General features: G+C 45.3%; 1 protein-coding gene across 3 annotated transcripts in view; it reads right to left on the minus strand.

Annotated features, from left to right (window-relative positions):
• Nucleotides 1-142: 142 nt before the first annotated feature.
• The window catches only part of LOC133396404 (disco-interacting protein 2 homolog C-like), a 30,813-nt gene continuing 5,309 nt past the window's right edge, over nt 143-25,646 (minus strand). Inside the window, exons 3-39 of one of the 3 annotated variants that reach the window (XM_061666241.1) lie at nt 24,744-24,815; nt 24,140-24,244; nt 23,860-23,985; nt 23,507-23,797; nt 23,028-23,150; nt 22,748-22,894; nt 22,005-22,124; nt 20,975-21,172; nt 20,800-20,891; nt 20,593-20,703; nt 19,644-19,767; nt 16,674-16,783; nt 16,272-16,374; nt 16,104-16,168; nt 15,688-15,781; nt 15,409-15,528; nt 14,413-14,527; nt 14,061-14,197; nt 13,788-13,924; nt 13,462-13,670; nt 12,970-13,084; nt 12,396-12,597; nt 12,168-12,268; nt 12,014-12,094; nt 10,400-10,523; nt 10,204-10,325; nt 9,743-9,854; nt 9,341-9,450; nt 9,077-9,207; nt 7,911-8,079; nt 7,663-7,833; nt 7,256-7,317; nt 7,101-7,158; nt 6,154-6,228; nt 5,898-6,072; nt 4,916-5,039; nt 143-4,081 (exon numbers count right to left, since the gene is read on the minus strand). In XM_061666241.1, the coding sequence (XP_061522225.1) occupies nt 3,829-4,081; nt 4,916-5,039; nt 5,898-6,072; nt 6,154-6,228; nt 7,101-7,158; nt 7,256-7,317; nt 7,663-7,833; nt 7,911-8,079; nt 9,077-9,207; nt 9,341-9,450; nt 9,743-9,854; nt 10,204-10,325; nt 10,400-10,523; nt 12,014-12,094; nt 12,168-12,268; nt 12,396-12,597; nt 12,970-13,084; nt 13,462-13,670; nt 13,788-13,924; nt 14,061-14,197; nt 14,413-14,527; nt 15,409-15,528; nt 15,688-15,781; nt 16,104-16,168; nt 16,272-16,374; nt 16,674-16,783; nt 19,644-19,767; nt 20,593-20,703; nt 20,800-20,891; nt 20,975-21,172; nt 22,005-22,124; nt 22,748-22,894; nt 23,028-23,150; nt 23,507-23,797; nt 23,860-23,985; nt 24,140-24,244; nt 24,744-24,815 (4,784 nt within the window). In that variant the 3' untranslated portion in view covers nt 143-3,828. The remainder of the gene's footprint in view (nt 4,082-4,915; nt 5,040-5,897; nt 6,073-6,153; nt 6,229-7,100; nt 7,159-7,255; nt 7,318-7,662; nt 7,834-7,910; nt 8,080-9,076; nt 9,208-9,340; nt 9,451-9,742; nt 9,855-10,203; nt 10,326-10,399; nt 10,524-12,013; nt 12,095-12,167; nt 12,269-12,395; nt 12,598-12,969; nt 13,085-13,461; nt 13,671-13,787; nt 13,925-14,060; nt 14,198-14,412; nt 14,528-15,408; nt 15,529-15,687; nt 15,782-16,103; nt 16,169-16,271; nt 16,375-16,673; nt 16,784-19,643; nt 19,768-20,592; nt 20,704-20,799; nt 20,892-20,974; nt 21,173-22,004; nt 22,125-22,747; nt 22,895-23,027; nt 23,151-23,506; nt 23,798-23,859; nt 23,986-24,139; nt 24,245-24,743; nt 24,816-25,646) is intronic. The other 2 variants (XM_061666242.1, XM_061666243.1) reach the window with 2 other exon arrangements.

Raw genomic sequence — 25,646 nt, forward strand, 5'->3', positions numbered from 1 at the left:
AGTTGAGTTTTGCAGATATTTTGCTACTGAGTGCATGTCTTGTATCTACTACAGTTGTTGAGATATAGCATATTGGTATTTTTAGAGGAGTGCAAAAAATGGACTTCGGAGTCAGAACTTTGAAAATGACCATGACCAAAAGTATGACTTGGAGGCGGAGTCTCTTTAGCCAATCAGAGCACTTTATTGCACTTGTATAGTGTGACGTGAGCCAATAGAAGACTCTTAGAAAAGTGTCATTTCATCTTTTGAAGTCATGTGTACAAAACAAGTCACACACGTGTACCGTACAAAATCAACACTATTTACATACAATACACACGCACACACACCAACACGCACACCTGATGGGACGTCTTTTGTCGCGCTTGAACACACACAGCGGCTAACTTAGCACGGCCGCTAAACTGCTAGCATCGCTAAACTAGCTGATATGCATAAAGACTTTCCCCCCCCCCAGTTTCCACTTTTGAAATAAAAGACAATGACACATTTTGAAAATATTCTACATAATCTGCGTCACAGTCTGCGGCGTACTGCTAACTACGCTAACAGCGCCGCGCTAGCCAACACCAACACCACCGCCACCTTTGGGATGGACTGACAATATTCAAGTTTTTATTTGTAATAAATATTAATTTTTAATCTGCATCCGTTCTAGATTTTGAATAAAACATCTGAGTTAGTGCACATAAGAGACAGCAAAGTGTTTTGGAGCAAAACACGCACGCACACGACTTTCCTAAAGTTTCTTCTCAACGTGATTTCAAGTCAAATCAAGTGGTGGTAAGGAGTATAAGAAGTGATAAGTTAGTCTAAATGTGTTTAATTTCTGAGTAAAAAAGTTAAATTTCAAAACAATAAATTCAAAGAAATGTGGCCACATTATGAGGAATAAAATCTTTTGCTGTAATACAGTCAGACATTTTAAATGCCACTTTTTCAAATCATAATGACAAACGAAATGCATCCACCCGTCCGGTTTCTCTTGCGCTTTTTTCTCACCGGGGTTGCGGGTGAGCTGGAGCCGATGCCAGCTGACTTTGGGCGAGAGGCGCGGTCACGCTGTGCTGGTTGTCACTCAGTCGCAGGACGCGTAGAGATAAACGATCAATCGTTCCCAACGATGGACAATTTGCTCATCTCAGTCAAAACGATTTCAAGTTAGATCAAGTAGTGGTGAGGCGTGTGTAACTGGTAAAAATTTGTTTCAATGTTTTGACATTCATAGTAAAAAGGTTAAAATTTCATGAAAAAAAAAACCATTTCAACAAGTCATTCAATGGAATGCGGCCAGAGAATAATGAGGAACAAAAGTGCATCTTTTGCTGCGATGCAGTTGGACATTTGAAAAGTCACTTTTTAAAAAAAATCATGCAAACTGTTTTAGCTCGGAAAAGTAAAGTGGCATTTTTTTCCCCACCGGCTTGTAAAGGACCAACTAGTTGTTGCTGTCTAAAATAAAATGTTACACTTTGTCTGTCACACATAAAGCTTTGGGTCTTCTATTGCTACAGTATTAGCCTAGCGGTAACAGCTTCTCCATGTAAAGCAGGGGTTCTCAAACTTTCCGGGCCCAGGGACCCCTTCGAGGGGAGAAATCTTTCCAAGGACGCCTCTCATAATCTTCCAGTTAAACATAACTACCAATGCCATAGGACATACTTTTTCAAATGTTTCAACCTAAATAGTCTTGAGCTGATTAAAAGAAAGGAATTTAACCGCATTTAGAAATTAATCTGATTGAGGCCCAACCTTAAAAAGGTTTATAATTGCCTATAAATGCCACAAAATGGCAACAAAGCAGTACTTTTGCCTAAATTAAACTCCTCAACTCACTTCCACATAGGTCCTTGGCACAAAAATGGCACAAAACAGTGCTTTTGCCTAAATGACATTCAACTCACTTCAACATCATTCCTTGGCACCAAGATAGAGGCAAAGCACTACTTTTGTCTAAATGAAGCTCCTCAACTCACTTCAACATAACTCATTGGCTCCAAGATGGCAGAAAAGCGGTATTTTTGCCTGAATTAAACTCCTCGACTCACGTCAACATAGTTCCTTGGCACCAAGATGGCACTAGATGGCGGAAAAGCATTACTTTTGTCTAAATAAAGCTCTTGAACTCACTTCAACATTGGTTATTGGCACCAGGATGCCCCAAAGCGAGTAACGGAAGATAGGTTCCCCCCCAAAAAACTAAAGATGTGTTTGCAAATTCATTCGCGAATACTGAACCCCAAATATGTGGGGGTTCGCTGTTATGTATTTTGCAGACCCCAAAGCTAAGGCTTGTGTACCCCGGGGGATCCAGGGGCCGCAGTTTGAGAACCCTGATGTAAACGACACTTTCTAAGACAGCGTACAAAACTGGATGGAAACTTCGAGCCGCCATCTACATCATTTTTCTTCCTTGCTGACCTTGAGTGACGCGTCAACATGTTGACGTGTTTTGCATGGACGTCACACCTCCGGTCCAAGCTCCTCCACCTGCAACTCTGAGTGCTTGTCCTCTTTTTTTCTCTCCACAGGAACACCTGATGACTCAGGTTGTAAAGGGGTGAACAATTTCCGTGGGAACTTAAGGTGGGGAATTATGGAAATAATCCAAGTTGGAAACTTTCCATGGGAATTAACTGGAAATGTATATTCAAGCATAAATATAAACATTTTGTTTTGTCATAAGCAGACCCCCATGCAAAATAGATAGCTCCTCTTGCTCACATGCGAGGGCATTACAGCACCTTAACTGCTCCATATTTTTCACTTCACTCACAACTCAGATTTCAGATGATAAAATTAAACAAGCAATTGCACGTAGCTTGAACAATTCACAAGTTGGGGCACTTCAAAGTCAAGGTACGGCTGTACTTGCATGAAATGTGGTTGTTTTAGTTACAATTCAGCTAAAATATACAGAAAAAAAGTAAGAGAACAAAATAATAAAACATTTTGCAATGTGTTTTTATCGGAGAATAAATAGCACTCTGTATTATTGTACTTTACAAATACATACAGTAATGACATAATGGAATGTAAAGAGGTTTTGTCACACTTTTTGCTTCAATTCAATTGACATTGTGCTGCTCCTTCTGGTGTGCGCACCTTGGCCACCTGGGGTTAGTAAAATACAGACATACGGATATACATTGACTTCATTCCTCAGTTAAATGCACTAAGACTAGTCGTTCTTCACAGAGGATAAAGCATATATGCCTGTGAGTTTTGTTATATTAATCGCCTACATCGCTCGTATCTAAAAAAGTTAGTTGGGTCACTCGTATCTCAAGGGAGCACTGCACCATAAATAGCTAAATCAGAGAAATTGATTATTTTACAGCGGCCTCTTAATTTGATCCCAAACTATATTTAAGTTCCCTATTAAGAGCCAACTTTCAATTTCAAATTCCTTGTTTAGTCCCATTAATTCCCATGGAAAGTTTCCCAAATTCCTAGAATTTTGCAACCCTATTGATGTCAGCTGAAATCACTTGGAATTCCCACTGAAGCGACACTAAATGTCCCTTTCTCACACGCACACGCACGCACGCACGCACACAGGGGGTCTGCAGGGGCGGGGAGAGGGCTGCATAAAGGGGCTACGAGACACCTCCTGGTCTTTTAGGTTCCTCTCCATATAGATCGTTATGTCAATGTACAATATTTATATTTTTACAAGAAGCTCCTCACTGCTTTTCCCTCCGTTCCCACGAGGCTTCCCCGGCGGAGGTCACTCACACGACGTCCGCGGAGCAGTCCGTCAGCTAACGAGGAAGAAAGAGGAAGCGACGAGCGCAGAGTGCACGATGCACACATGCACGCACGCTACATGTTGTAGGCCACATAAATGGGGTCCAGTTGGTCCTGCAGGAAGCCGTCGCGCAGGTGCATGCGCTGCTTCTCGCCGCGCGAGTTGATGGGGATGACGCCGATGTCGGTCACCACCACCACGCCCACGATCAGGTAGTGCTCCTCCAGCACCGCCTTGGTCACCATGGGAACCAGGTCCAGCGCCTCCTGCTCCGAGCCCTCCAGCTCCACCACCACCACCAGCAGGTTGGTCCACGGGAACACGGCGCTGAGGGACAAGCGCACATTCGTTAGGTAGGCTGAGCTGCAATGTTTCCAAACGCATAAATGTTCATACAGTGAATCCCTGATTATATCAATGTTCATCCTTCACACCCTTTGACTTATTAAAAGGTAATTTCTTAGGTTTTTTGTTTTTTTTAACAATAGACAGTGAAGTGCTGCATAATCAGAATCATCTCATCTCAGCATTCGCAAATTCCCTTATTTGCAGATTATTTTTTGGAACCAATTGGCCGTTATTTTCTGGGGAAGAAATATCACCTATTTACTGTTTTTGTACTCAGGCCAAAGCAATAAAAGTACTTTGGTGCATTCTTGTTACCAAGGAACTATGTTGAAGTGAGTTGAGGAGCTTCATTTAGACAAAGGTAATGCTTTGCCACCATCTTGGTGCCAAGGAACTATGTCGGAGCTAAGGAGCTTCAATTAGACAAAAGTAGTGCGTTGGCACCATCTTGTGGCATCTTGGTGCCAAGAAACTATGTTGAAGAGAGTTGAAGAGTTTCATTTAGACAAAGCTCTTGCTCTTCTGCCGTTTTGCAGCATCTTTTGTAATAAGGAATAAGTTTGAAGTTATTTGAGGAGCTTCATTTAGCCCAAAGTAGTCCTTTACCGCCATCTTGTTGCCAAGAAACTAAGTTAAAGTGAGGTGAGGAGCTCCATTTAGACAAAGGTCATGCTTTGCTGCCGTCTTGTTTCCGAGGAACTACGTTGAAGCTAGTTGAGGAGCTTCATCAAAAAACAAAAACAAATAGTGGTTTGGCGCCAAACTGAGACGAGAGCGACATTATTTCAGTACATAGACTTTTTGTGAGCGTACCACTCCATGATGCTCTTGTGTGCGCGGATGACAGACGTCTCGATGTCGATGGGGTGGTACCTCATGCCCCGCAACTCCATGGCCTCTTCCAAGGCGCCCACCACGAACAGAGCGTCGTGTCTCTCTGTGGCAAAGGCACACACACACACACACACACACACACACACACACACACACACACACACGTACCATGTAGGTGCCACTCTACCGAGGCAAAATGTACAACAGGCCTGGGAAAAATTGTGCTCAGGGGCTGGCTACATTTGAGTTTTAAAACAGGCAAAGGTGCTGGGTCACTAGGTTATTTTTATTAATGAAATAATAATTATCATTTTATAATTGCTTAGTTACACATAATTGTATTATAGTTCATTAACCACTTATTTAATAAAATATTTATATGTAAAATCAATTTTAATGGTAAAATAATCTCATTGTTTAATTATAATTTAATAAGTTTTTTTAAATTAAATAAATAAAACATTAAATGGGTTGTGTTGTTTAGTTAACAATTAAATACTTTGTATTATTTAAATTTACATTTAGTTACAATTAAGCACTAATTTCACAATATTTGTGAATTTCTTTTTAATTTATGTATTTTTAATTTGAATAGTAAAACAATTTTACAATTTTTAAATATTGTAAATTATTTATAGTTAATTTACTTATAATTCACTAATTATTGAATACATTGTATTCTTTTAAATGTACATGTAAAATGTTTCATTTTACTAATATTTGTATTTTATTATTTACAATAAATCAATTAACCAATGATTAAATTCGAAACACTGGTGAAACCCCCCCCCCCATAAATAAGTAACTTTAGGAGACAAAAAAGATTATATTAATGCAACACCAAAACAATACGCAAAAAAATTACTCTTGATATGCAAACAACAGAGCAGACCATCCAATATCGTAGTCAATTTTTTTACTAGTCCTGACAAAGAAAATCACAGAGAAGAAGAAGGCGAACCTCCGTTGGCGTCTGTGAGCTCGGTGCGGCGGAGGAATCCCAGGTAGCCCGTCCGGGCCCACACGGTCTGCGTGTCTCCGAAGCTCAGCCGAGAGTTGAAGTGGTCCGACTGGAGGACCTCCTCGCCATAACCGCTGTAGTAGCCGCTGCCGTTGTGAGCGCTGTGCACCCAAATCTGACACAAGAACAACAAAAGAGAGGTCGGCCCCATCATCAGATCACATGATCCACTTAAAAACCGGTCTTAAAAGAGGACCTCTCCCAGGTGCGAGTCCCCCAGAGGGCCTTTGGTCTCGGGGTTGGCGATGATGATGCGAACTCCAGGCAGGATCTGAAATACAGAGAGGGACCGATGTGTTGTTGCCATGGTTACCGCCACCTCGATGCTGTTTTGATTCGTGGTATGCGAAAGAATCACTGTACTTTTTAATACAATACATTTTAATTGAATCATTATTTAAGTATATTCTTTTTTGTGCTAATTTTTTTGTGTGCTAAATTTAAGTGCAGTGTTATTGTTCAAACTGTGCATTATATTAAAATGAATTACAATAATAGTGAATATAATTTAAAAATGTCTTGTTTTTGATGAACACCTTGGCCTGCTACACAACTGTATCTCACTCTTGGTCATGATGGGGGTGCTTGGAGACAAAGTATTTTTTTAGGCAGTACTTTGTGTACAAAGTTGAGGAACCACCGTTCTAGAGCTTTTTCCACAGAGGGCTGCATACAAGAAAATGATGGCTTAGGGCATTTGGATATTCTTCACCTTTTATTTAAAATAAGTAAGTTTTTAAGTCAGTAAAGAAATAGTAAAGATATATTTTAAAAATATATATTTAGCCTGGATATGTTTTTTTCTTCTTTTCTAATCATTATAATGATCATTCCTGCTCACTCTGGAGCCACATGCTGAGTTTCAGAACAGACACGTATCTCCAGTACAAATCTGCAGGCGAGCAGGCAGGGAGGTTGTTGATCACGGACTGACTTGAGTCACTCGAATGTGGGAGGACATGCACTCCACACCACAAATAGTCTTTTGACATTTAACTCTATGTCTTGCTGGGAAAATGGATGTCATTGATTTCTCACTAAAAACCTCAAATATTCAAAATGTCCTCATTTGACTCTCATCATTTCCTGACTAAACCGAGAGATTGAACAGCAAAAAGTGTGTTTGTGCATGTGTGTGCTCACCTTTCCAGACTCCATCAGAGGCAGACTGTGAGGAGATCCTCTCTCCACCAATCGCACCCTGAAACACACACACACGGACACACGCGCAGGCATGTGGAGTCTAACACGCTTCTGTGGACTTGTAAGGAGACACTTGGACTCAGGAATGGTCTGACCTGTCATGGCGGAGCGCCCTCATGTCTACGTAGACTGTGGTGGGGTCCGGTCCTGACGTGCCCTGCACACCATTACAATATAATTACTATACATTTATGATATAAAATGGTAGAAAAAGACTGTTGTTCCCTCACTTCAACATAGTTCCTGGGAACATGATGCCATCAGATGGCGCCATAGTAACAGTTTTTAATACTAGACTGGGCACAAAAATCTTACGTCAAATAATGGATGATCGGTTCAAAAATAGGCAAATTTGTGAATGGCCAATTGCGAATAGGCGGGGTAGCACTATTCGCAGGTTTTTGCCATTTGCGCCAAGTCTTTATCTCCGTTCACTTTACAAACAGTCAAAATACAAACAGACGCACACACACACACGCACAACACTGCATCACGTGTGTACCTGCAAGCAGATGGCCAGGTTGACCCTGCAGCCGAACGCCGTGCTGACCGAACGCGGGTGCAGGCCGAGATCTTTGAAGAGTTTGGAGAAGGAGAGCGTGAGGGACATCCTGGGCCTCTCCTCGGCCACCACCACGCAGGCCCGAACCCGGGACAGGTCCAGACCGCGGGCCTGCACAACGCAAAACCACGACATGTGAGTGTCACTTGACCTTTCATGTGCGCCGGGAACGCGTCACCAGAACACACCTTGAGGGTTTCGGTCTGCAGGCCGAGACCTTTGGTGCAGAGCTCCATGACGCTGTAGGAGCAGAAGGTGTCTCGCACCCTCAGCTGGCTGACGGCCAGCAGCCACAGCGCCGGGTTGGACTCCAACTCCACCGGCGGGATCAGGATGGACTGGTGGCCCGAGTAGACGCTGCACACACACGCACACACACACGCACGCACACACACACACACACACACACACACCCACACACACACACACAGAGAGAAATGGAGTGGTTCCATGCAGTATAGAGGAACATTCATCAGTTCTATAAGCGGAGAGGCGATAAGATGTGGTTGTCTCACGGTCATATTTTATAATAATTGGCGTATCGTCCTCATTAGGGGACAAGACCGTCTATTAGCGCTGGGGATTTGGAGGCTGATTTATGTCTGTCGGCAGGCCAAGTTTAGATTTCATTAGCAGGCAGTTTAAAAGAAAACCACACCTGCAATTTTAGAGCAACATTTTCTACATGGAGGTCACAACTCTCTCGTTCAGGGATGTGTCCTCAGGGGACACTTTTGAGTTTTAAACTGACAGATGGGCCATGTCATTTGTAGATTAGGTTTAAAAAAAAAAACAGTAAGAAAAAGAAGCTCGGATTTATTCTCATGTTCTATTTTTAGTCATTATAATTAACCAATTATTTAATACAATAAATATATTTCAAATGTACTGTAGTGTATATGTATATATGTAGATACAGTATGTTTATTTTACTAATTATTTTTATTCACAATAAATAACTTAAGCAACTATTTAATAGAATCAATAAAACTAATGAAATGCATTTACACATAAGAAGTGCTATGCTGCCCTTGGTGCCAAGTAAATATGTTGAAGTGAGTTAAGGAGCTACATTAAATAAAACTCTTGCTTTGCTGCCATCTTGTAGCACCTTGGTGTCAAGGAACGACGTCGAAGTGAGTTGAGGAGCTATATCTCGACACAATTATTTATTTTCTGCCATCTTATGACAACCTAGTGCCAAGACACTATGTTGAAGTGATTTGACAAGCTTTATAAAGATCAAATTATTGCTTTGCCGCCATTTTGAAGAAAGTCATTTCAGGAAGTGGCGGAAAACTGACGCTGTGACATCATACCAAAAGAGACCCCCCCCCCCAAAAAAAGGCCCAACCTGCAGAGACACCAGAGGACGAAGCCAAGGCCGCAGTACGGGTCGAGGCAGATGGCCACCTCTCTGGAAGGGTACAACTCGCACTGCAGCTTCACCGACCGACAGAACGCTCCCACGGCATTATGGGACATCTGAGCGGGGGGAAGAGGGAGGCACAGATGATGGGACCTGAAGCCAACCGGGACTGTTTGAAGTCTGCACGAAGTGGACAATGGAGACCCCTGAAGGGGTTGCAGGGGAGGGGACTGTCGGGCCTGAGCTGACCTGAACACCGGCCAGCATGCCGGTGGTCGACACGCTGAAGTCCAAATACGCCAAACCGTCGGGGTTGGTGGGTTTGTACAATGCTGGAGGCTTCTTCTTTGGCAGGTCATCTGCGGCACAAACACGCAAACACACACGCACAGTGAGGACAGTGTGCTGACCTGTTTTGTGTAAACCGTCTTTGAGTGTCTTTTTACATTGTGTTGGAGGAGGAGGCGGAAGTTAAAAAAAATTTAACAAGCGTATTTTAACAAACCAAAGTGTAGAAAGTACAGATATCTGTTTTCAAATTTAGGGAGTAATTATAAAAAGTTGTCAGAAAAAGAGATGGTCATGTAAAGTACAGATACCTGAAAAACTTCAGTACTCTAATAAAGTCTGGTGTGTGTGTGCGTGTGATACCGGTGTCGAGGACGGGCGGCCAGTTCCTGATGTCCACCGTGGCCGTGGCCTCTTTGGAGCGGAGCAGCTTGCAGATGACGGCCGTGGTCATCACACAGGCCGAGTGGCTGACCTGCACAAGGAGACGACACGGGTCAGAACCGCTCCACGGCAGGAAATAATCTTTTTCTATAATGTTTGTTAAACAATAGGCGCCAGCGTACTTCTGGGTGGCACAACGTGAGTGACTACCACTGACCTGAACTGTAAATGGTGTTTGAGATCGCACGGCCGGATATTCTGAAAAAGGTTGAGTTTTTTTTCTTCATGTCCTTCAAATTTCTTTTTTAAAAGAATCATACAAGCCATTTTCCTGTTTTGTCAATCGCTCTGCGTTGGTCAAATGACATAGGAGGGTTTGTTTACAATTGCAACCCGGAAGTACTTCTGACGTCACGGTGAAAAAGTCTATTGAGTCGGACCTCCACAATCATCTTGACGGTGGGCAGGGTGGTGGAGATGTTCTGCGGGTGAGGCGGTCGCACCGTGATGGGGACGCAGCCGGCATACAGGGAACCGTAGAAGGCGGCGATCAGGTCGATACCTGCGTGGCGCACGCGGGGTGCGGGGTCAGAGTTTGCTTCAGAAACAAAATCTAGTCAATGGACTGACTCCTACCTGGTGGGTAGACCAGAGCCACGTGGTCTCCTTCCTGCAGACCGGCTCTCTCCATCAGCAGGGCGGCCACTCGCTCCGCCCGCTTGTGGAGCTGCAGGCAGGTGAGGGAGCTGGAGACTGCCCCCTGACGGTGGTAGAGGGAAGTGCAGGTTTCAAAACCGTACAGTGAACCCCACTATATCATGGTGCATCTATCGAAGGCTTTTAAGTGACGTTTGAAGGTTTACAATTTACATAACATCTATGCTAATTTCTGTTAGCCCATCTACGGCGTTTTGCATTATATGTTAGGATTAAAATAGCAGACTTTTGTTGTCATATGGTTTGGATGAACATGTTGGTGTTTAGATATACAATGTTTAGTGTATATTGTGTTCAGTTATTGTTCAAAATTTTCCCTCACATATTTGCTATTCGCTACTTCGCAAATTCAACTTTTCATGTATTTTTGATTATACAGGAAGTCCTCGATTTACGAACGAGTTCCGTTCCTGCGCTGGCGATGTAACCCGAATTTCCGTGTAAGTCAGATTTCACCGTTAAAGTCGGAATTTACGTCGAAATACTTCTGTTATGGGTATTGTCCCACGTGATTGTGACAGCAAGCTCAGTGTGTGTGGGCGTGGATGTGTGAGTGAGACGGGACTGCGAAAGAGGAAGGTGCGAGTGTGTACAGTAGCATGTGTAGTGACGGCAACCGGGGAAGAGTAGCGATTGACGTTGAATGTGCAGAGGAGTTAATAAAGCCATTAAAGCAGCATATCGGTGCTTCGTGCCTTTATTGTTGCCGCCACCCAGCTCAGCTGTGCAACGAGAGAAGGGAGTTAACCCCTGCGTCTCCCAACCACGGTCAGGTGACCGTAGCAGGAAAGGTTTACACTTCGTATAAAGAAACTAAAATACATTAAAATAAAAAACTAAGATGCTGTACTTACCATCACTGCTGAGAGTGTGAAAAAAGGAGGGCGAAAAAGGCAAAGATACTCCCGCCGCACAAACACAGACAAGCACTATGCACGAGCTAAGCAGAAACACTATGGTGCTGGGACAAAATGGCGGACGAGGCACAGGCGTCGAAACGTCGTAGGTCGAGTGCGTCGTAACTCGAGGACTTCCTGTATAGTTAGCTGTTGAAACTCTCCGAAATGCCCCCAGATGCCACAAGATGGTGTCAAAAGTCCTGTTTTAGTGCCAAAGAACTATGTTGAAGTGACACATCTTGACTGAAAGACAATTATGAGCATTTGTAGGGGGGTGTAAATTTCTTCTCTTGGTTTTTCGCTATTCGAGGCAGGGCTCGGTAGCAATTGCTCTACAGTATTTCCTCGCTTATCGTTAGCCTTGTAGCATAGTTGAAACAAGAAAAAATTAATAATTTTAACAAGGACCTTGCTATATTTTATTGATATTGTAAGAGTGATTTAAAAAGATTGAGGCAATTATGTTACTAGGCTCACAATATTCAACCATGCTGTTTTCAATTGTACTCTATAAATAAATTTGGATTGGATATTTGGGTTTCACTACAATGACCCGTCAACAAATTTTAGGCAGTTCTCGGGAGTATAACAATCGCAATAGTCTTCAGGGTACACCCTGGAGTGGGGTCCTTACCCGAGAGCTGAGCAGCGTGTAAAGAACGTGGTCCGGGGTGGTCTGAGCTCGCCATTGCAAAACCTCCGACAGAAAGAGAAACTACATAGGAGACAAATGGTCAGTGGAATGGACATTTAAAAAAAAAAAAAAAGATTGACATTATTGCTCTCACCTGGTCGTTGTCATCCGTCTGTCCCAGATCTCTGCCGCTGGCCTGAGCGATCCGCTTGCCGGACACAAGATTGCCCACCATCACAGAGGCGGGGCCGATCTCTGCAACACATACACACAATTACTGAATCATACAGACAAAGACACACACACACACACACACTCACACACACACAACAGCACCAGTGCGTGCACAATCACACAGCAGCAATGTGGGCGTGGTGCCCACCTGGTTGCTTCTGCCGAGGTTTGGGCAGGTTGGTGACGCAGGTGTGGGGGCACATGAGGACGTTGCAGGGGTGCAGCCCCCCTTCCAGGTACAGCTGCTTGATCTCGGACAAGTGGATGCCACCCAGCGGAGTCTTGGGCAGAGTGTTGGCCGGAACCAGAGCCAAGCAGAACACGCCCACCCCGTGGATGCTGTCGATGGCCTGGAAGGGGAGCAGAGAGGGAGGGACAACATATATACGGACCATTATGAGAATGGGGAATTATAACAATAGCAATAATATGAATTTTATTTGCAGATGTACTGTAGCTTGAGCGAAGGCTAAAAATCGTCTATAGAAATTCATGTGAGTGTGAATAAATATGGTAAAAGGTAATAATTTAATATTATTGTATGCCGCCGTTCGATTATGCACAGTTTGAACATCAACAATGTGCTAAAACAAAAGGAAAATTAAAATTGTACTTAAATAATGATTCAATTGAAATGTATTGCACATAAGTTAGATAAAAGTTATACCTAAATTGTGTGAAAAAAAACAAACAAAAAAAAAAGGCAGTGTGCGGCCTTCTACCTGCAGGACGCGGCTCATCCACTGGAAGCTGTCCTCCTCCGTGGAGTCCGGCCGCTGCTCGGCCACCACCACGATCCTCTCGTCCCTCAGGACGGTCACAGAGAACACGGCTATCCTGCGACGGCAGCAGCACAACTACATCAACACAATTTATCTTCACACCATGATTTAAGTTTGTACTTCAGGTCCACCTAAGAGCTCATCAGCAAGAGATAAATTTAGCTCATTAAATGTCCTTCCTCAGTGCTTCTAGATTTTTTTTTTAGCTTTTTCAGATTTATTGTCATTCATCAGCATCTGGCTGCTTGTCAAGAGTCTTCCTCAATGTGACTTCTAAATGGTTCGGCAATATGGCCTTAAAATGAAAATGTTCACCTTCGCTTAAAGAAAAGTCAAAAGTTGCCAGAAAATAAAGACTAAAGTAAAGTATAATTAACTTAAGTACAGTATTTGTACTTGCTTACTTCCCACAACTAGCTCAGCACTCCTCACCTTCCCCTGTAGACAAACTTCATGGGCTCCACCGCCAGGGCCGTGGCCACGACGTCGTCGGCGTTGTGCCTGCGCCCGCTGACCATGATGAGGCCATCCATCTTGCCCGTGATGAAGACCAGACCTCCAGGCCCGATGAAGCCCAGCAGGCCGGTGCGCACGAAGGCGTACTCACTCACCAGCCCGCCGCTGCCGCTCACCGGGTACACCTACAGATATGTGAGCAACCTGTAGATGAGCATGACCCGCGGCTTCCTGTGGCGCACCCCGCAACATAACAGCAGAGTTAAGTGGCTAAAAGTGAAGAGTAGAACAGTTGTGCTCACCTCGAATGTGTTTTTCGTCATACCGGTGAGGCCGTAGTACGACGTGCCTGTAGCGATGGCGCATACGCACAGCTCGCCAATCTCGTCCGTCTGACAGAGCTGAGGGACGCCTTCGGGCTTCACCACGCACACCAGGCCTGGCGGAAGACCGGGACGCACCCGAGTCACAACGCAACTTCCAGCAGGACGGTGGGCAAAGTTTTCCACAGGACTCAGATCTGTCTCCCGTTGTCCGGACGCAACGGAAAACACGAAAGAAACCAACAAACGCACCTCCTGGCGTCACCGTGCCGACGTCCTGCACGGTGAGGACGGACAGACGCTCCTCCGTGTCCACGCGGACCACGCCGTAGCTGAGACCCTGCATGGACAGCACGCCGCGGCCTGGAGGACTGCTGTCCTCCACTGGTCTGGAAACACACACAAACACACACACACACACATCAGTAAGGAAGAAGGCCAGAGCATCAGAATTTAATATCGTTCATATTGTAAGCAGTTTTTTTTAACTAGCTCTGCTTTGTTCCGTGTTTTTTTTTTTTTTTTTAATCGCCCAGTCCAACATTGTAGCAAGGAACTCACACATTTGCAGTCTTTTGTGTATGTACTGTACATGTGTATGCACCTCCTGATGGCGACCGTCAGAGCCTCAGGCGAGCTGGCGCAGGGACAGATGACCTCCGCTCGCAGTCCTTTGGTCTGAAAGACGTTGAGGAAGGCGTCGCACGACGAGATGGACCCTGACAGCATGAAGAGAAATGTGCTTGTGTTCAACGGACAAACATCAAGGCTTAATTAATTCATGAAATTTCAGGAATATGCACTATAAGCTTTACAGGAGATTTTCAAAATGTTAACTGTTCAATGTTTCAGTACTTTTTGCACAATTTGCGGTTCTGTAACAAGAAGCTGAATGCAACAGAGATACAAAAAGACTCGAAGAGTCACAGAAAGGCATACAAGTGGACCTCCTTGGAAAAACAAACAAAAATAACATCAGTTGTGAGTTTTGCCATTCAGTTCCTTGTTAGAGAACAGCAAGTTGTGCAAAAAGTACTCAAACATTGAACAGTGGGACATGTGGATTCCAAAGTTTAGAGCAGGCTGTGAAGGTTACAGTGCATTTTAGCTTCATCCTGAAATTTCACTTGAAAGCCGCATACCCCTTACTTTTTGTGCGTAGTGTATTTCGTAGCATATTTCTCTGCGAAGGAGTCAAATGACACCATTTCTCTGAGCATGGAGATTATTCACTGTGGTAAACCTCAACATTCTAACAAAGCCAACTTGTAAGCAGACCATGATAGAAGGAACACAAACGCAAGAAGAAGAGCTGGAGTGAAACTTTCATCATCACACGCACAAAGACTCAATCATGAGATCAATTAGGCTGGGAATTGACTGGAATTAAGATGAAGAGGAATAAATTATGCCTCTTTATTATAATGGTTTAACACAAAAAGTGACAGTCTGAGCAGAACTTTAAATCTATTCATGGACCTCCATGTCTCCTTTTTACAACCAATTGGAATCGTAATCAAACGACTCTATTCCTGTCCAGTGAGACACTATTAACAAGTCCCATTACCAGGGGGCTTCAGTTTTTAAGAAATGGTCTTACAAGGGTTGGATCCGTCGGCCACTAGCAGCATGCGCAGGGAGCTCAGGTTGATATCTTTTTGGTCCTTGTGGGCCACCAGAGCCCAATGCATGTCTCTGGACTTCACACAGGACACCTTGGCTGCGGGGGCGCACACGCACGCACACACACACGCACGCACACACACACACACACACACACACACACACACACACACACACACATATTGGATTGACATTGGATTTCATCTATTTGACAGTGGTCGGTGAGTGAAATGTGAGCGTATGTTCCAAACCTTACCTTTGTACTGGCACACTTTCTGGATCCACGATAGCGGGTTGACCTTCATCAGCGAGTAGGGCACGCTGATCACGTGCATCATGTTCATCACGCTCTGCAAACACGCACACACAAAACACATTCGCGCTGTGTTGGCAGACGTGTTCGAGCCACAATCCAATTTACACGTAAAACTGACACATAAACCAAAAAGAAAATTAAACATTATGTATTTAATGATGTTGCATCTCTTCCAGTAGAACTCAGTGCTGTCTGGCATGTTTTGGCACTATGTGGTACTACACTGAAGGTGCGCAAATTTAATTCGGAATTATTGTCTAGATTTTGCATTGATGTTTTTTGCGTTTTCAATTTGTTTTCATAGATTTTACTGTTTGATGGCATTAAACAAAATGTATTATAATTATCGCCATTACCGTCAGGATGCCGTGCCACAGGCCCACGTCCTTCTTGAAGTCCAGAACGTTGACGATGGTCTCGGCTGTGGGAGGAGAAATGTGCTCAGAAGGTCGCTGTGCAGCCATCAGGTGCGCATGTGCACACTTTTTGTGAGTAGCGTATGTGTATGTGCGCATGTGTCTTACCCTCAGTGTAGCAGCAGGACTGAGTGAGGGCCTGGCAGTGTGTGAGCAGTGCGATCCTGGTCACCGTGACGCCTAGCACGCTGCCGTCTTTGCACGTTTTATACTGAAAATTCATCACAACATAACAAAACATTAGCGACCACACACAGAGTTGGAACACTTTACATATGTGAAAAGCTGTGATATAGAGAGACCATATACAAACATATTTTTTGTAGTCGAATCCCCTAAGTTTTACTTAGCACCTGTTCTGAGTCTCTCACGATCAAGAAACGGGAGACTATTGTGTAACATCACTTTGAGAAACAAAAGGAAGGAGACTCACTTCTCCAGATAAGAGGCAAAGTGCCTCGGTCACGATAATGATGATATTAAACATTCATACTATTTTCTGTGACTCACCTCGATGTAAGCCGTGTCGTTGTTTGCGTCCTTGATGTGAGGGAACCAGTCTCTGGGCGGCTTGGACAGGTGCTTGGACTCGGTGACAAACCACAGCAGTTTGGGCCAACCTGCGCACACAAAGAAAGTGTGTAGCATTTAGCATGTCGCCAGAGGTGGCAAAAGTACTTGCACACGCTGTACTTGAATAGAAGTACAGATTCCATTATGATATATAATAAACATAATTTAGGAGATGGGTACCCCTTTATCCTCCGTGGCTTACCTTTCTTCTTTTCCTTTCGGGGTAACCACAGCACGTCATCCTTTCCCATGTAAGCCTATCTCCTATCCTCCTCTCGAAAACCAACTGCCCTCATGTCTTCCCTCACGACATCCATCAACCTTCTCTTTGGTCTTCCTCTAGCTCTCTTGCCTGGGAGCTCCATCCTTATCATCCTTCTACCAATATACTCACTATTTCTCCTCTGGACGTGTCCAAACCATCGAAGTCTGCTCTCTCTAACTTTGTCTCCAAAACATCGAACCTCGGCTGTCCCTCTGATGAGCTCATTTCTAATTTGATACAACCTGGTCACTCCAAGAGCGAACCTCAACATCTTCATTTCCGCCACCTCCAGTTCTGCTTCCTGTTGTCTCTTCAGTGCCACTGTCTCTAATCCGTATATCATGGCTGGCCTCCCCACTGTTTTATAAACTTTGCCCTTCATCCAAGCAGAGACTCTTCTGTCACATAACACACCTGACACCTCCCTCCACCCGTTCCAAACTGCTCGGACCCATTTTTTTCACATCCTGACCACACTCACCATTGCTCTGGACGGTTGACCCCAAGTCACCCGAGCAACCTCTTCTCCCTGTAGCCTCACTCTTTCCCCACCACCCCTCTCATTCATGCACATATATTCTGTTTTACTTCAGCTAATCTCCATTCCTCTGCTTTCCAGTGCATGCCTCCATCTTTCTAACTGTTCCTCCACCTGATCCCTGCTTTCACTGCAGATCACAATGCCAGCATCATGGTCCACGGGGATTCCAGTCTAACCTCATCTGTCAGCCTATCCATCACCACTGCAAACAGGAAGGTGCTCAGAGTTGATCCCTGATGCAGTCCCACCTCCACCTTAAATTCCTCTGTCACACTTGCAGCACACCTCCCCGCTGTTCTGCTGCCCTCATACATGTCCTGTATTATTCTAACATACTTCTCTGCCACTCCAGACTTCCGCGTGCAGTACCACAGTTCCTCTCTGGGTACTCTGTCATAGGCTTTCTCTAGATCTACAAAGACACAATGTAGGTCCTTCTGACCTTCTCCATACTTTTCCATCAACATCCTCAAGGCAAATAACACATCTGTGGTACTCTTTCTAGGCATGAAACCATACTGTTGCTCGCAAATACTCCTGTCCTGAGTCTAGCCTCCACTACTCTTTCCCATAACTTCATTGTAAGGCTCATCAACTTTATTCCTCTATAGTTCCCACAGCTCTGCACATCACCCTTGTTCTTAAAAATGGGCACCAGCACACTTTTCCTCCATTCCTCAGGCATCTTCTCACGTGCTAGAATTCTATCGAACAAGCTGGTCAAAAACTCCACAGACACCTCTCCTAGATGCTTCCATACCTCCACAGGAATGTCATCAGGACCAACTGCCTTTCCATTTTTCATCCTCTTTAATGCCTTTCTAACCTCCCCCTTACTAATCATTGCCACTTCCTGGTCCACCACACTTGCCTCTTCTACTCTCCCTCCCCCCCCCTCCCTTCCCCCCCCTTCTCTCTCATTATCAACTCCTCGAAGTATTCTTTCCATCTATCTAGCACACTACAGGCACCAGTCAACATATTTCCATCTCTATCCTTAATCACCCTAACCTGCTGCACATCCTTCCCATCTCTATCCCTCTGGCCAACCTGTATCAATCCTTTTCTCCTTCTTTCGTGTCAAACCTGGCATACATGTCATCATATGCCTCTTGTTTGGCCTTTGCCACCTGTACCTTTGCCCTGTGTCACATCTCAATGTATTCCTTTCGCCTCTCCTCGGTCCTCTCAGTGTCCCACTTCTTCTGAGCTAACCTTTTTCCTTGTATTATTTCCTGTACTGTGAGGTTCCACCACCAAGTCTCCTTCTCTCCTTTCCTGCCAGAAGATACACCAAGTACTCTCCTGCCTGCCTCTCTGATCACCTTGGCTGCAATGGTCCAGTCTTCTGGAAGCTCCTCCTGTCCACCGAGAGCCTGTCTCACTTCTTCCCGAAAAGCTGCACAACACTCGTCCTGTCTCAGCTTCCACCACATGGTTCTCTGCTCTGCCTTTGTCTTCCTAATCTTCCTCCCCACCATCTGAGTCATCTTACACACCACCATCCTATGCTGTCTAACCACACTCTCCCCTACCACTACCTTACAGTCGGTAACTTCCTTCAGATTACATCTTCTTCACAAGATGTAATCCACCTGCGTGCTTCTACCTCCGCTCTTGTAGGTCACACTATGTTCGTGCCTCTTCTGGAAAAAGGTGTTCACTCCATCCATTTGCATCCTTTTTGCAAAGTCTACCACCATCTGTCCCTCCAAGTTCCTTTCCTGGATGCCGTACTTACCCATCACTTCTTCATCACTCCTATTACCTTCACCAACATGTCCATTACAATCTGCACCAATCACGACTCTCTCTCTCTCTGGGACGCTCAGAACGACTTCGTCTAGCTCCTTCCAGAATTTCTCTTTCACCTCTAGGTCACATCCAACCTGTGGGGCATAGCCACTAATCACATTATACACAACACCGTCAATTTCAAGTTTCAGCCTCATCACTCGATCTGATACTCTTTTCACCTCCAAGACGTTCTTAGCCAACTCTTCTTTTAAAATAACCCCGACTCCATTTCTCTTCCAATCTACACCATGGTAAAATAATTTAAACCCTGCCCCCAAACTTCTAGCCTTCCTCCCTGGCTTACCTTTGAACTGCGGAATCTCCCCCGTGGCGCTCTTGGGGAGCCCCTTATGGCAGGCGTCACTGGTCAACGCCACGGTGACGCCGCAGCTTCCCAACAGGAATCCAATCTGCTGACTGCCCGCATCCTATGAGAGGACACACGAAAAATAACGGTCGGCCGTGAATTAGACGGCACCATCAATGTGTCACGACCGAAGGGCTTTAGCGGAACTTCACAATTGTGCTGAGGATGTGATTTCTTCTCTTTTAAATAGGGCTACAGCCTTCAAATAAAGTCTCTCTATTTTTTTTTCACCAAAATCCATGCTTTTGATTTTATTCGATTTTTTTCCCCCTTCGCTTATAGAAAAAGCTAATGACAATAACAAAAGATGTTTTGCTTTTTGTTTTTTTTATCCCTTCTGACATAGGCTTTATTTCTTCTGATACTAAACATGCTTTGAAACATTTTTTCCCCCTAGCAATAAACTAGAATTAATCAATAAAGCCCATTAATCGCCCAGCCCTACTTTGTACTCAACGTGCTCATTGGCTGCCTGACACTTTTTGAGTGACAGGTGTGTTCTCTGTACCAGAAAAGAACAACTTCCCGCTCCGGAGAGTCCATCTTGCTGATTAAAAGCTGGGTCAACGCGGGCTGTTTGTCCATCTGTGGCACACGTGTGACTTCACACAGACGGGAAGAGGCTGTCGGCGCTATGTAACCACGGAAACGCAGGCCCACATTGGGAGGGGCTTTCAAAGGGGCTTTATTACCAATGGTCCGTTGCTTAGAGGAGTGATTCTCAAAGTGTGGTACACAGCCACCAGGGGTACGCCCCAAAAAAATAAATCATTTGGGACATTTTTGCTTGGTGGTGAGCTGCGAGATTTTTATAATGTAAAATGAGTGCCTTGGCGCAATACAGGTTGGGAAACATTGGCTGAGTGTTATTATCCAAAAGGTTTACCTTGCGGCTGAGGGGCACCTCAATGGGAACCGGGACCACCTCGGCCAGCAGGCACCCGTAGAACGCCACCACGAAGGCCACAGGGTCGTTGTTGGGGAACACCAGCGCCACCTACAGGTGAGAGGATGGCAAAAGTTACATAATAAGACCTCTAAATGCTATTTGTAGCATCACTGTGTGACCAGGGAAATGAAGCGTGGCACTTACCCTGTCCCCGGGCCGCACCATGGGCTCCTGCTTGCTGCCCAGCTTGTGGAGGATGTTGTAGGCCAGCTTGATGCTGCGCGACCACAGCTTCCCTGCAAACGCGCACACGCACATCGTGAGGGTTTCGGCAGCCACGCTAGCGCAGCAGGGCTAATCCACGTGCCCGTCTGCCTACCGTAGGTGAGAACGTAGAGGGGCTTTCCCGCCGTGTCCAGGCTGGTGAGGCAGGGGGCTTTCGGGGAGATGGTGCCCCAGCGTTGGAGGGCGGCCTCCAGCGATGGGGGCCAGTTGGTGACCACCCCCAGGGCGTCCCCTCGCACCGGCATCATCTCCGCACCCTCGGGACGAGGCTGATTGGGGTCAGGCTGTTGGACTGGACGCCAATAGACAGATTGGCACTATTGCAGGCCACTCTTTTTTTTTTTTATCCTCAAGCAGTGTTTCTCAACTTTATGGCACCGAGGCACATATTTTGTATAAGAAAAATCAGATTTTTTGGGGGGGCAACCTAGCCTCCGTTAATCGCTGAAAAACTCACCCATTTGCTGTTTTGCGCTCAAGCCAAAGCCATGTCTAATACAAAAATATTGCTTTGGCGCCGTTATGGAGCTAAGGAACTATGTAGACGAGAGGGGGCTTCCATAGATGCCACAAGTTGGCAGCAAACCAATACTTTTGTCTAAAAGAAGCTCCACGACTCACTTCAACATAGTTGCTTGGCACCAAGATGCCACATGAGGGTGGCAAAGCACTACTTGTACCTAAATTCAGTTCCTCAACTCACTTCAACATAGCTCCTTGGCACCAAGATTATGCCAAATCAATACTTTTATTGCTTTGGCCTGAGAACAAAAACAGCAAATACCTGTAGATGAGTCAAATAATTCAGGATAGGTTCCAAATAAAAAAAATGAAAATATGTAAATTCGTGAATGCTGTGAATATGCGGGGGCTTACTTTACATGCTATGGCAGATATTTTAACCAATTCTTACTAAAGTTCTACTAAAATCTGATTCTGAACACACACACACACAAACTCAAATATAGGCGACTAGTTTGAATTATTATTATTTATTATTATTATTAAGTGTTCTTAGGTCCCTTAAATGCTATATAAATCAAAGCTATTATCATTTTTGTCACTATAGTCTTTGTCACCTATTTGGAATTCAGGAATTCTACTGCGAGAGGACGACTTCTAACCTTCCAGAAGTTCGTCAAAGTCATCAACAAAGAACTCTCGTAGCGGCGGCCGGCGAGGTTGCTTGAGCGTGTTGACAAGCTGCTGGATCTTGGCCGACACGCGACTGCTGACTGGAACGCCTGCCAAGCAAAAACAAAGATGCGATGAGAGTTACCCCGTCACACCGCTGACCTTAATTATGTGCACGTCCCTGCCAGGACGTGCACATAATTAAGGACTTAATACGGAGGCCGGGGATTTGGAGGGTTAGTGCAGAGAGCATATTGTCATGGGGCCCTTGAGCAAGGCACCAAACAAGTTCAGTGTGCATGTGTTAGGGTTGTACGATTCCGTGAATTTTTGTTGGAATTCATGTAAATTGACTTGAAAATTTTGCAACTCTAATGTGTGTACAAGTAGGAATGCAACAATTAATCAAATAACTTGAATAAGTCAACTACAACAAAAAAAGGTTGAAGCCAAACCTCTACTTTGAAGCCTCACAATCATAGCATATTTAGACCATATTTAATTGTCTATCCTGTGTCTGTAGTTTAGATTAACAGTGGGTGTTTTTATTGTGTTTATTTCTGTTGTTCAGTTGTGCAGACAGTTTATTCTTAACAGTTCTTCCATGAAGTGAACAGACGGCGAGGTCCAAACGTTCCGAATGTGACACTTGTCCAGTTCTTCATGGTCGCGGTGCAATTGGCACGCACATGCTCCCCCTGATTAAGCGTTTCTAATTTTAGCCTCCTCTTACCGTCGCCGGTCTCCATCCGCTCTGCGTTGCCATACTTCTGCGTGTTGCGGGCGATGGTGCCCATATTGGACATGGGATGGCGCTCTGTGTGGGAGTGAGGCGAGTCTGACGAGTAGCCTGTCACATCCGGCGGGCCCGAGTGGTTTTCTGGAGGGGAGGAGGGAGGAAGAGACACTTGTGAGTCACCAGACACTTTATTTGAGTTTATATGTCAGGACTTTTTTTGTGTCTGTGCTTTCCGTAGGCGTGCGATTTAATTTAGGGCACGGTGATAGTGTACCGTCAGACTCCAGCGGTGGCGGCCACAGCATGTCGGAGCCGAACTCACAGGACCGCCGCAAAGATCCTCCATTCTCAGCGACGCTCAGTGCTCCTTTCCTCTTCAGAGACAGGTGGCCGATGCCTGTGGTGCCAACACCAACATGCAAACATATGAGTCATATGGTTTGAACTATCCAATTACACTTGTTTTACTACAAATAATAATTGTCATTGTTCCCACAGAACATAGAGAATATTTGACTGTGAGTGTTTTTGCATGCATGTTTGTATGTGTTGTTGCTCAGTGTGGTAAAGTAGCAGTCGTTTGAAGGTTTATAATTACACTAAAATCTATGCTAATTTTCTTAAGCCTTTCTATGGTGTTTCACATTATATGTTAGCATTAAACTAGCAGAGTTTTGTTCGACGAAATGATGTGGTTTGGCTGAACATTTTGGTGTGGCTCAAAAAGGTTAGAAACCTGTGTTTATGTCTTACCGTGGTGTGAGGGCACCAGGTGGCTCTGTTGCAGATGCGCCGGTCCCATGTGCGTGTGCGCCAGGTGCGCCAGGTGCGAGATGTGCGCGTGCGCCAGCGAGTCGGCGAGCCGCCCGGCGTTGCCGCTGCCGCCGCTTTGCGTGGACGAGGAGGAGGAGGAGGTGGAGCCCAAATGGGCAGGGCCCAGCTGGGACGGGCGGCCCATCCAGTGTTCCATGCCCGACATGTCGTCGCAGGGGCCCGCCTCCTCCTCCGAGCCCGACGAGGAGTCTGAGCACAGGGGCGACAAGCCTAGTGAGGGTCAGTCACGTGTCGCTGCATCTCCGCCGTGGTCACGTGCGGCGTGCGCTCACCTGGCGGCGTGTACGCGTCCATGGAGGTCTGCACCACCAGGGAGCGCCGTTTGGACGGCATGGGCACCGCCACCTTCCGCTCCACGTGGCGTGCCAGCACAGCTTGGACCGCCTCCGTGTGGACGTCTGCGAAAAGGAGACGTGTCAGTCATTCGTGTGATGTCAATACATTTCCAAGCACGAGCACTTCTACGCCTTTTCAGCATCTGGTTATCATAGACACAGATTTAGAGGTGTTCATGTAGAGGCAGTATGTTTATGGATAGGTGAGTTTCTTTACCTGAACGGTATCGCTCGTCTCTCGTGCCCGATGTTCGCCGGCGGTGGAAGCGGGCGGCAGAGGGCGGGCCCAGCGGGACCCGGTGAGACATTGGACCTTCCATTCCTGCAGAGAGCAGCACGCATGCAAACACACACGTGCACACACACGAAGTTTGACAACAGCAGGAGAGCACAGCGCAAGAAAAGGAAAAGATGAAGATGATTTATCAGAAAAATTTCATTTTTCTGCATTGATCAAATGAAATAGGTGATAAATAAAATCTCAAAAGAAATAAGTGATCAGTAAAACATCAAATGAAATAAGTAATCAATAAAATTTCAAAGGAAATAAGTGATCAGTCAAATAAAAGGTGACTGGCTGTTTGCATCAGTAGCAGAACCTGCGGTGCACGTGGGCGCGCACGTACAGGAGAGCAGGCCCAAGCTGAGCTCCAGGGAGCGTTTGTCTACGTCAGCTAACGGCGGCGGGTAAAACGGCTAATGAAGCGCAGTCGTATTTCGTCGGGATTGCGAATCAATTGGGGCTACTTTTACCTTTTTTTTTTTTTTAATTTGAACTTTACTGGCTGTGTGAGGAGGGAGTTCAGAGGTGGCTAAATTACCTCCAGCATGTGGAACAAACGCTCTGATCAGCTTGGACCTCTTCTTCTCATAACCCTTCTGAGTGATGTCGCCTGCAAACACACACACAGAGCGTCTCGCCCAATCAGTGACACACACGCCAGGTTCAAAGGTGACAAATTAAAATGTGATGATGACGAATGGATGTGGATGGATGAGCTAAAACAGTGGTTCTCAAACTTCTTAGACCAAGTACCTCTTTTAAAAAGTTTGCTTCCCCTTGATCAACATTCAAATATAGTAGTGTAGTACGCCTAACTGTTCATCAAAATACATTTTCATAGCTTGTTTGGTATCAGGAGAATTTCAGATTTTTGTTACAAAAATACAATAGGACACTTTATTTAAAGGCCATATCGCTCAGCCCTAAGTCAATCTAAATGTAAGTTTCTCTGCATCTTAGAACTTCGTACTTCAAGGTCCAAACTGGGGGACGGACGGAGGAAAGGAGGGACGAGGCGCACTTTGCCTTGGCGACCTGTCTTCCTCCACCAATATGTCTTCCCGTCACTCAACCAGCCCCAGGGTGCGACGAGCAGCACTAATACAGAGAATTTCTCTGCTTGTACTCCATTAAATGCACCGCTTGACTAATTATTGATCGGTACACTCAACACAACACAAAACCTCTGAGGTACCGCTAATAACTACACGAGAGCAAGAGGAGGAAGAATAGGAGGTTAAGGTAGAAGAGGGGGAGGAGAGGAGGATGAGGGGAAAAGGAGGAGAAGTGTAGGAAGAGGAGAATAAGAGGTGGAGGTTGAGGGACAAAGAAGAGGATGTGGAGAAGAACGGGAGTGAAATGAGGAAGGGGAGTAAGAGGAGGAAGAAAATGAGGTAGAGGAAGATGTGGAGGACTGCAGAGAACCAATCACGTGAGTCCT

The sequence above is a fragment of the Phycodurus eques genome, chromosome 21 (genome assembly GCF_024500275.1).
Source record: "Phycodurus eques isolate BA_2022a chromosome 21, UOR_Pequ_1.1, whole genome shotgun sequence".
Lineage (NCBI taxonomy): Eukaryota > Metazoa > Chordata > Actinopteri > Syngnathiformes > Syngnathidae > Phycodurus > Phycodurus eques.